We start from the raw sequence: 12,117 nt of genomic DNA on the forward strand, positions 1-12,117 counted from the left end.
AAAGCTACCTCTTCTGACCTGTCTCCCCAATGGGATGTTTGTGTAATGTATGTATGGTCAGAAGGGGTCCAATTTTACTGCAGGCAAATGCCAGTGACAACTAAAGGCTCATTCATGATCATCTTGGATATTAGTTCTGACAGGACTCAATAGTTCTTGTTCTTCTTTCAGTGCACAGTCTCAGGATGTTGGACTTGGGGTAAGACCCTGCATGCATGCTAAGGTATCTTGTTTTGTGGCGTCTATCTCCTCCTTTCACCAGCTTATTATCCCAGCAGGGTAGCTGGCATTCTGGAAGGGCATAGGTGTTGAATGCCCAGATTTTATTCTTCCTATTTCGCTGACTCCTTAGGACTTGCCGTGCTCTCTGCAGGTATTTGGTGTTTACACCTTTCCTAGCAGCCTCTTCATGGTTCCCACTTGTTTGTCGGTTTCCAAGGCAGCTATTCTGCAATGTCGCCTTCTGGTGGTACAATTTCTTCAGTTCTGACTACATCTCTCTCTCTCTGATACCATCTGACTATGCCGCCCCAGTCCAAATGACATTCCAATGTTGTTGATGGGCCCTTCCTGTTCAAACATTACTGTACACCAGTATACAAAGCAAGGTCCATGGATGAGTGGGTTTGGTGTAGAAGAACTTGATGGCCCTGCACAGAGAGCACAAATGTTGCTGGCAGTCCTTATGTCCAAATATATCCACTCACTTTCCTCTCTTCTCTTTCTTACACCTTTCTCTATCTCTGAGTTAAGTTATCTCTTACTCTTTTCTCTCCTTGGGAAATACAGCAGGTGTACCTTTAGCTAGCACAGTGTGACAATGTGCCTTCGGTGATTTTTGTTCCTGCCATCTGAAGGTACTTATGGATATCTGGACCAAAAAGTCTGTTCCAGATGGTTCTGGCCTACTTTAAAGATATTTGTATTAAAATGTAAAAAAGGTTGTCTGAAGTCGTCTCAGTAAATAGTATTCTAAAACTAGAAAACAACAAATCCTCAAAGAAAGTTAATGATGTGTAGCACAGATCAACTATTAGTGATTTTCAATTTATTCAAGATTTATTCTTCTGCCAAAGGCAAATATTTATATATATGTTTTATACTTAAAAAAAAAAAATACAGTTTCACTACCACTCCGAGAATGACTGGGAAGTGTTAGCAGAATATCCAAATATCCTCATTTCAGTCTTCATCTCACTTTTACCATCATTCAGCTAGTTACATATAAGATAAGATTGGGTCCCACTACCCAGCAGTGTACAGTAAAATAGCAATAATCTGCCTATGGATGATTCATAATTAAGACATTCACATTTGAAATGTAGAAAATATTAAGGATTATATAATCTATTTTATAATAAGAACATAATTATATTATTATATAAAATACTTTTAATTTTAGAAGAAACAGACCATTTATATTTCTACATCCCAAATTCATGGTTATTACAAATAATAATCATTGTGCATCTTGATGTTTGGTTTAATCTGGTATTATTATGAAATTTAAGCCCTGATTCATCGTCATTAGACATACTAGAGAGTCTGTCATTAAAAAAACAAACAAAAACTTATATAGAGATGAAACTTTATTTTAGAAGAGAAGTGCTTACAAATATTCATATATTAAAGTAAGGTGGACTAGACAGACTGATTGGCTGTCAGATGTGTGGCTGCCACTTAAGGCTCAAAACTTTGGTACATTCTAGCCAGACAGACAAGTGAGAAAACTGACATAACCGTTTTCAGTACGAGAAGTATTTGAAGTAAAGTGAATTTGTACATGAAATTTTACTCAGCTTCCTGCCAAAATGTATCTTTAGTCTCTAAAAATATAAAGAAGGAAAACAGTAGGTCCAAGACAAAATCAATTTCAAATATTTAAAGCAGCAGGAGTGGTTCCAATGTTCTAAATAAATAACTGTGCACTAAATAATTTACACTGTTGAATGCCATCTAACACACATAAACTTCTCTGCACAGTAGCAGTCTGTATGTTGTTACTTCAGTCACACAACCAGTGGTGTAAACCCAGTGGGACACTCATTTCAGCAAGAAAAGAAAGTAGATGAAGAATTAAGCATGTTTACACAACACTCATATTACAAGAAAATAAGTCAGAACTAAAGGGACAGTCAAAAGTGATGAGAATTTAGACAAATTCAAAGTAAGTAAAGTAAGTAATTAGAGAACTTGTGTCAGCATTAATGATAGTACATCAGAATTACTCATACCATATCAGAAATATTTAGTTTCATTAAGGGCAACTTTTTCATGCACTGCTTTTAGGTTCCTTTTTAGTCTTTAATTTTCTGTGCATGAAATAATAATATAAACCAAAGTCCGGGACTAAAGATTTGACTTTTTTTTCTGGAAGTGGTAGTGCAGTGCATGCTTAAATTTATACTGCATCCTAAGTGAAGATCTGAATTGGATTGGATTTTATGGGTAATGTTCATGCTTCTACCATTACAGAGTTTTTACTGCTGAATGACTGAATAAGGTCCAGGTGCTTAATTGGCCTGTCTGACATCTAAGTCTTTCATCAGTTAAAACATTTGATACATGATGAAGTGAAAAACACAACAAAGAAGACTTAAGTAACTAGAATCCTATATCAGACAAGAAGGAGATAACATTCCTTTTCCAAAGACTCACTAAATAGCGATAAACATGACATGATCCTGTCTTAATTTTTATGAGATGTGTTTCTGCCATTAAATTCAAATTGACTTTTTTTTCCTCAAAATTTTCTGTCTTAATTTATATTTTACATAGCATCCTAATGTTTTGAAGACTGGGGCTGTAAAAGTAAAATGATAAATTGATGATCATATATTGGTTGTCAATATAGTAACTCAGGTAAGTGGTGACCAAATATGTTTTTGCCAACTGATCCAGATCTGGTAGAGATATCACAATCTACACTGTAAAGCTAGCTAGTTAGTTCAGATCACACATGTCACTCCTGCATCATTAGAAAATGAGTTAAACAACAAGGTAACTGCAATACCAAAAATTTCTGACTACACTCCAGAATTAGCTGTGGACAAAGTCCACTGAAAAAACAAAACAAAAATTACCTTAGGTCTACCTCAGGTTTTTAATAAATAAATCCACAACCTACACATAGTGAAGTTACTACATCACAATAACATGCTGTATTACAAGTGCATTGTAGAGACACATAGTTTTGGATGGTCCTTATAGTCCTCCAAGATCCATCCAAACTAAGTTAAAGTAGAATCAGGTCAACATTCGCAGGGAAGGCAGTGGCTGCAGGTTCTTTAATTGGTCTAACCATTTTAACCTCCTTGATTAACCCCCCCTCCCCCCCAAAAAATAAAAAAAACTCAGGCGCCCTTGACCTCTGATTGGTCAGATCTTGGCAGTTCCAGTCAAAGTCCTAAAGCGAGCGCAGGTCTTCATTTGTCATGTTACATAGGTGAAAGCAAGTTATTAAGTAGGTGTGAAATACATGCAGGTGCAACAAAAAAGGTTTACCTTTGTACACAAAACATTTCAAAAGGTCAGATCCTGTAACAAAACATCCTATTATAAATTTAAATCAGGAATTGGACTTCAAAATCTGACTTTTAAACTTCACTATCAGCAGCAGTCTTCCAGGGGCAGACGCAGGGTAAACTGGGATATGGGGGAGACGAGAATCTCATTCCAGTCCAAAGGTGCTGGTCTCTTCCACAGCAGTCAGCAGCTTCTCATACAGCACTGAGAAAGATGGGTACGGTGGTAGGTCCAGCCGGTTGAAGCAGGTGTGAGCTCTGGAGAACAGACCAGAGACAGTGTTGTTCTTCAGCAAATGCTTGAACAAAAGCCACAGTGTGTATTCTGGATGTATTAAAGCACAGGCCACTGACAGGATACATAGAGAAGCTCAAATCTAAGAAAAATCTGGTTTTATTATCATAGTTACTACAGTGTATGACCGAAATAAGTGCCTGGGAATTCAGAGAACTTTAATATTTAATATCATAAACACAGAAATAACTAGGACTACCCCAGCAAACTAAATGTGGGGGAAAAAGTTTGACTGTGTGAGAATATTACCATTTCTTCTTTTTGCATTAACATTTACAGATGTGACAGACAGCCAAAAAAAACCATGTCAAAGTTAAGAAACTCAACTGAAAAGATGAGAGAGAAAAATAAACAAATTAAAAAACATATTGTTGCACCTGTATATGTAATCATATCATGTTTCTGTGAAGACTAAGTATCTTTCAAGTTCTTTTCTAGTATAGCACATATATACATAAACATAAATTTTTGATTAGAACCAGAAATCCTATCACTATTGTATCATATCAAAATTACCCCTACATGGAGAAAGAAGGAGAGCACCTCTGATTAAAAAAATATTATATTTTGACCACTAATTATCATTTTTATCAGTTAAATGTTTAAAGGAAAATTTCATTCTTTCCATTGCATGTATATTTTATACAATCTCTATCCTATCTATCCTAACAATCTTCAATAGTTGGACATGTGATATGAAAAATCTTAAAATGCTCTTCCCAATTACTCCTTTCCATGTTTCTGAATTTGAGGTGTAGCAGCATGTCTTATACATATTAAGCCAGTCATTTTTTGTTTATTTTATATTTGCATCTTTCTCCCATCTCCCTTAATGTACAAGGTAGATAAAAGTAGATCAACATTTTTTCCCTCTTGCAGAGACTGCAGAGACTCGAAATAAGTTTCCCCTTTGTGTTGCCTTCATATGAGTTCACAAAAATAGTGATCAGGCCAGATTCTTTCCCTTTTGTAATTGTGTCTTTTTTGAAGATGTCTAAAAAAAGTCCTCTTTTTCTAAATTATATTTATTAGAATGTTTTTGGAAGGAATCCAGGCCTTCTTCAGATGATATATAATGCGATATGAAGTGATTCCATTCTCTACCCATTTTTTTAATCTGCCATCTAATTCTGCTGGAAGGAATTCTGACAAGAGTGCAGTCAGGCTGCCTTGTAATAATTTTCTAGGCAATGCAGAGCTATCCCTCTCTCCTCTTTGGTTAACTGCAGAGGTGGGAAGTAATGAAGTACAAATCTTAAATAGAATTTTCAGGTATTTGTACTTTACTTGAGTAGTTTTGTTTTTGCCTACACTGCATACCGATTGGCTAGAATGTAGGTTTAATTTGCATGTAGGCAATCCTTGCTTATTGTCCTTTTGTAAAAAAAAAAAAATACATGGAAGTTAGGCAAGATTAAGTGACTCAGTAATATGGCCCACAGCCAGGAAAGTACAAGGTGCTTACAATGTAAGATAGCGAAGTATAGTTTGTGTTTCTGGAAAATTGCCCAATACTTAAAATTACTTACGCTGTACTTAAATTTACTTACAGTGTAACTATATCATTGTTTCATGCAAAAACCTGACTTGTTACCAGTACGTATACACCTTTCTGGATTGAAGTGTCATTATTATAATTATTTTTTGCACATATTTTGACTAGCTAATAGTCAATTTCAGGCTTTCATCTTTAATAGTTTTGAGATATTTGTATGCAAACAAATTTTTTCAAAGTGCAAACAAACAAACAAAAAGAACACAACCATAACATTTTTACGCAAATCTGAGATGGTTGGCATTTACCTGGGTAGGGAGGTGACTTTACCCCACTTCTCCACACAGAACCTACGGGGTCCATTGCTGCCTCGCAGAGAAGCAAAACCCTCATATGGAATACTGGATGTCCCAGTCACAAACTGAGGATATAAGGTGAAAGATAACAAGTAGAAAAAAGACATGCGGATAAGAATACCAAGAAAGAACTGCAGTGTTACATGTTTGTTTGTTGTTATTGTTGTTGTTTTTAATAAAAAGCCTCTTTAACTAAAACAAAAATGCCTACCTGTAGGAGCCGCAATCTCTGCTCATTATTGAATCTCTCCACCGCTGCCCAGAACCACCGGATCACAATGTGGTTATCATGGTAACCTAAACACAACATTTCATGTTTTGTCAAAATGTCATGGTAATAGGACTATAATGAAAGCCAAATAACCAAAGCTCAAGTCTGAGTGAATCAAGGGATGAGCTTTTTGAAACCTTATTCTTAGTAAAAATCGCCAAAGTTGTTAAAGTTTTTTTAAATCCTTTTTTAAGTGATGTATTTATTTTTTCATTTTAAACCACAATGACAAAAAAATAAATAAATAAATCAGAAAACCACCACGAAAACAAAACACAGCAAAACACAACAAAAAAACACAACAAAAAATGTCTTGATGCATGCTGAATCATCCAGGTAAGTGGATCTCAGAAAGTTGATTCTGTTCATCTGGACGTTTTGACATTTTTAGTGGAAGAAAAGTTTCATCACTCATCCAAGTGACTTCTTCATTCTCAGCTGAAGGCAGCAGTTGTTGTTGAGATGCATTCTCTCTAAACACTGTGTCTCTGTGGCTTTCAAATCCCAAAAAAGGCTGTGCCAAAAACTGGTCCACCTGAACGATCCAGTCCCATGGCACAAATAGAGTAATATAGTGTACACTGTTAAGTCGAATGATTTATAAATCGGGGAAACCAAACAACCTCTCGACAGCCCAGGACTCTGCAGTCTATTCACACCTACAGGCCAGTGGCCACTCTTTTAATGATGAGGATGTACACATCCTGGACAGGGAGAAACGCAGTTTGAGTGGGGAATCAAGGAGGCCATTTAGATGAAAAGGAAAAGACCATCTCTGAATCGATGAGGGGGCCTAAGGGTACATCTTTCACCATCTTACAATGCTGTGATTGCAGCCATTCCCCAATTCTCTGTGAATAGTTCTCATGGCGATTGATTCGTGGTCTTTGATCATCAATGGTCATTACAATTTGCAGTCTTTTGAATATGTGGCATTACAGCTGAAGGCCTCATCCAAAGTTGTGTTTCTTAATGTTTAAACGCCTCCCAAATACTGCGCATACTTTTTAATGATCTCAGTGAACTGCTGTCTGTGATCTGTGTTGATTTTGACTGTGTAATTATTGTTGAGGATTTTAATATCCATGTGGACAACCCTCAGGACAAAGGGACTAAAGACCCTGAAAGTAAAATCTCAGCCCACACAAATATATCAACAGCAGTGATCACAAAACGGTGTATAACTGAAAACAGTAGTGAGATCTTTAACCAGGTCTTCCCATTAACACCTGGCCTAACCAGAGGTTCAGTCAATGAGCTCGTCACTAGCTTCAATGCTAAAATGTTAAATGTTATGGACACTATTGCTCCCATTAAGGTGAAGGTTATCTCTCGAAGGAATAAGTTTCCATGGAGAAACTCCACACTGGTGAAAAATGAAAAAAGAGAGTGTCGGAAAGTTGAGCGCAGATGGAGTAAAACAAACCTCCAGGTTCATTACGACATCTATAAAGAGAAACTTCACAATTATAATTTACAACTGAGGAGTGCAAGGAGGTCCTACTTCTCTGACATCATCACCAAAAACAGTCATAATGCTCGGGTCTTATTTTCTACAGTTGACAGGCTAACAAACCCTCCTGTGTCAGGGGCAGCTGAACTTCATTCGACCATGGCCTTCAATGGCTTTGCCAAATTCTTCACAGACAAAAGTCAAAAGATTAGACAAGCAATTGGTACATCAACAGCAGATTCAGGATATGTACTGTGTCCACCAAAAAACTGTTTAAACACCATCAAACAGTTTCACCCTATTAACAGCAAAGACCTGGAGGACATCTTAGGCCAACTGAACTCCTCCTCTTGCTGTTTAGATGTCCTGCCAACAAGTTTTTTCAAAAAGGTCTCAAAGACTTTGGAGTCAGACCTGTTACAGATCGTCAACTTTTCTTTAATATCAGGTGTGTTTCCAGAACCTCTAAAAACTGCTGTGATAAAACCTATACTGAAAAAGGACAATCTTGACAAGACACAAATGAACAACTACAGGCCGATCTCAAATCTCCCATTTTTAAGTAAGATCATTGAAAAAGCAGTTTCTCAACAGCTCAATTACTTCTTAACACAGAATAACTGCTATGATGCCTTCCGGTTTTAGACAGAACCACAGCACTGAAACCGCTCTGACCAAAGTGTTTAATGACATATGTCTGAATACAGACAGTGGAAAAATGTCAGTCTTAGTTTTAGGATCTCAGTGCAGCATTTGATACAGTTAACCACAACATATTACTCAAACGACTGGAGAACTGGGCAGGTCTCTCAGGAACTGTACTAAACTGGTTCAAAACATACTTAGAAAACAGGAAATACTTTGTATCAATAGGTAACTTCACATCTGAGCAGACAAGTATCACATGTGGAGTTCCCCAAGGTTCCATCTTGGGACCCCTTCTGTTTAACATCTACATGCTCCCACTGGCACAGATTATAAAGAACAACAAAATAAACTATCATAGCTACGCACATGACACACAAATATATATCACAATGTCACCAGGAGACCGAGGCCCTGTACAGGCTCTTGGTAAATGCATTGAGGTAATTAATGACTGGTTGTGCCACAATTTTCTCCAGCTAAACAAAAACAAAACTGAAGTAATAGTCTTTGGAGCCAAAGAAAAACGATTACAGGTCACCAGAGAACTTCAATCTATACACCTAAAAACCACCAACCAGGCGAGAGATTTGGGTGTAGTGATGGACGCAGACCTAAACTTAGAAAAACACATTAAGGCAATAACAAAGTCAGCCTACCATCACCTAAGGAATATTTCAAGGATAAAAGATCTGATGTCTCAACAGGACCTGGAAAAACTAGTCCATGCATTCATCTTTAGCAGGCTTGATTACTGTAACAGCATCTTTACAGGTCTACCTAAAAAAATCAGTCAGACAACTACAGCTCATTCAGAACTCTGCTGCTCGAGTCCTCACTAAGACCAAAAAAGTGGACCACATCAGTCCAGCTCTGAGGTCTTTACACTGGCTGCCTGTCCGTCAGAGGATAGACTTTAACCTCCTAGGACCTGGCGTCCACATATGTGGACATCACATTTTGGGTTATTTAGACCAAAATACTCAATTTGCTCTACAAGGGCCTGATATCCACTTACAAGGACATTATACTGCAACTGTTCTATCGAAATTTTAAACGAATATCCTCATACGTGGCTCTCATTTTTCTTAGAAACAAAAATTAGGAAAAAAAAATCTGGTAATTCTTTGTTTTTACATTCATCAGGACCCAATCAGCCCAAATATCAAAGAGAAATTAAAAATGCATGCCGTGGAAGAGTTTGGGTCTTAGGAGGTTAAAGTTCTGATGCTGGTCTATAAAGCTCTGTATGGTTTAGAACCAAAATACATCAGTGACCTCCTGACCCAGTATGAACCTTCCAGATCCCTCAGGTCATCTGGATCAGTTTTTGTTTTTTTTTATCAGTTCCCAGAGTCAGAACCAGACACGGAGAAGCTGCATTCAGCTTTTATGCTTCATATATCTGGAACAAACTCCCAGAAGGCCTCAGATCAGCTGAAACACTCAGTTTATTTAAATCCAGGTTGAAGACTCACCTGTTCTCAGCTGCTTTTGAATAAAGCACCAAATCCGCCTGTTTTACTTTTAAGCTTAAATTCTAAAACTTACATTTTAACTACTGATTTTATCTACTGTTTCTTTCTTTTTTCATTTTAAATCAAGCGTTTTGTTTGTTTTTATTTTTTAATGTCTCTGTAAAGCACTTTGAATCACTGTGTTGTTGAATTGTGCTATATAAATAAACTTGCCTTGCCTTGCCTCGCCTTATAAATGATTAATAAACCGACCTCAAATCCCATTGTTTACCGGTGGTGCTAGTTTCAGTCATTGTACAAATGTACTTTTTTTTAAAGCTGGGGAAACCTACAGTAAGCTGAGACTGAAGAAGTCCCTTGGATGAGTCTCTTTCAATACCATTAAACCAAATATACTCAAAGACAAGCTCACATAGATGGGAATAGATTCTTTCCTGTCTCACAGACTACTTGGCAAAGGTCACAGTTTGTCAGGTTGGGAAACTGTGTTTCTGGGACATTAATAACAGCACAGGGGACTGTCCTGGCTCCATTCCTTTTCACATTGTATAAAGCAGAATTCAAATACAACTCTGAGTCACATCCAGAAATACTCGGATGAGACTGCCATTGTTTGGTTCTCTCTGCTTCTTGGTTTTCTATCTTAAGTAATTCTGCAGTTTAGTATTCTAGTATTTTGTGTACTTTAATTAGGCAAACATTATGTAGGAATTTTGTATATTGCCAGATTTTTTAAACTATATTGTAATTTTATAGTTAGCAGGTTACTATACCATTAATACTGTTAACAGGATGATATGAGTTTAGGAAGAGGATTACCATGAAAAGACCAATCGATTACTAGATCAATAATCTGAAAGATTGCAGTACATAAAGGATATGACTTCCAGTTCATTGGTTTGTTGTACACTGGTGTATTTAACATTTGTCAACTATCAAAGTTTTGTGCTCGTGATACCTATTACCTTCAGTTATTACTAAATGTGTTTGCATCCTTTGTATCTTTAAATATGTTTTCTCATCATTATTAGTGTGATGCTGATTAAGCATCCACACTATTGTTCTTCTACTTTTCATCTTCCGTACGTTTTTCACCGACCGTTCAACTTAGAAAAACCATTCAACCACCATTAGATTCCTCTTCTTTTGGACGTGTGCTTGCATTTTTCTCATTTTTAACTTTTATATTTTTTAAATTATTCAACGATTCAACAGAAATTTACAATGTATTTCAATGGGAGAATCTTCAAATTCTCATTCAACTTACTTCTCTTTCAACTCTTTAACTACTTCCACATACGTTGACCTAGAACCACCATTCAAACTTTAAAATGAAGCCAAGACATTGAACTATTCAGCTTGTACTTATCTTTTCAACATCTTTTATATTTTTTCTTTATAATGGGTGTGTATGGGGCGGAATGTTGGAGGTTACAGTGAGAAAAGTCAACTGCTAGAGTGGGAGCAGGGGAAAAATTTATCTCAGAATCTTCGCTTTAAACTGCTGCTGTGTCCACAGCGTTCGGTCTACAGCCATCATTTTACCCTCAAAATGTAGTCATTGTTGCCCTCTTTCATCCAATGTCATTATTATTGTAATTGATGTTATGGTTCTTTCATAAATGTCAACAATGCACAGCCTCCTCCCTCAAACTGTTCCATAGAGTCCAATGTTAATATGGCTCCCAAAATTCGTCTGAAAATCAGAAGTACAGGCTGTCTTTACACTGTCCATATAATAAACTCCTCAGGCATGAAAACTGAGAATTCTGTAGAGTAAACATTGAAAGAATTTTGTCAATACGACTTGTAGTTTTCTCTTGGGAAACATTTGTCTCAGGGTCACTTTTCTGTTTATTTAGCAGCAGCAGACAGGCGCATGTCTGTGTGTGTGTGTGTGTGTGTGTGTGTGTGTGTGTGTGTGTGTGTGTGTGTGTGTGTGTGTGTGGTGCCACTGGCTGGAGTCGCTATAGCAACCAGGCTCACACCTGCCTGCTTAATGAGCTCTGTCTCTCAAAATTAATCTTAAAAACTTCTGTTTCAACTGCTGCTGTGTGCACAGTGTTTGCTCTACAGCCATCATTTTACCCTCAAAATGTAGCCGTCGTTGTTCTCTTTCCAACAGTGTCTTTCAAAGCTCAGACATCTAAACTTCTAGAATTGTGTTAATCCAAGTAGAGGGATAACCTTCTAACCAACCCATAGAAATACATTGTATTTTTAGTCAGGAGTTTGTCTCAACAGCAGGAATGACCCCACTATTTAAATTGCTCCTGTGACCACATTTCTGATAGCAGGAACATAAAAGACACACTGCTGTGCAGAACAATTCCTCAGGATCCTCATGGTTCAAAAGGTGTTTTGATAAGAGTTAGGGTCCTTGATTTAGATGCAGTTTTTCAGTAGGTGCAGTAAGGCAGATTTGACAGGGTTTTGCCTCAGAGTAATAGTATGTCAGTAGTTAGTGCAGGCCATCTGATCAGAGCATTCTGCTTGGCCCGTTAAATTCAAGCTTATTGTTCATCGGTGGATTTGTCTTCTGCACACAGGTGGTTCAGATCTGGGCAGTTGGAGTCAGATGATGACTTTTAGAATCATCT

The 12,117-nt window shown here is 37.2% G+C and overlaps 1 protein-coding gene across 1 annotated transcript in view; it reads right to left on the reverse strand.

Moving 5' to 3' along the window:
• Nucleotides 1-1,571: 1,571 nt before the first annotated feature.
• The window catches only part of LOC134620904 (E3 ubiquitin-protein ligase HECW2-like), a 78,429-nt gene continuing 67,883 nt past the window's right edge, over nucleotides 1,572-12,117 (reverse strand). The window contains exons 28-30 of the mRNA XM_063467255.1: nucleotides 5,882-5,967; nucleotides 5,623-5,735; nucleotides 1,572-3,782 (exon numbers count right to left, since the gene is read on the reverse strand). Coding sequence (XP_063323325.1) covers nucleotides 3,671-3,782; nucleotides 5,623-5,735; nucleotides 5,882-5,967 — 311 coding nt within the window. The 3' untranslated portion in view covers nucleotides 1,572-3,670. The remainder of the gene's footprint in view (nucleotides 3,783-5,622; nucleotides 5,736-5,881; nucleotides 5,968-12,117) is intronic.

This window comes from Pelmatolapia mariae, linkage group LG23 (assembly GCF_036321145.2).
Source record: "Pelmatolapia mariae isolate MD_Pm_ZW linkage group LG23, Pm_UMD_F_2, whole genome shotgun sequence".
NCBI classification, from domain to species: Eukaryota; Metazoa; Chordata; class Actinopteri; order Cichliformes; family Cichlidae; genus Pelmatolapia; species Pelmatolapia mariae.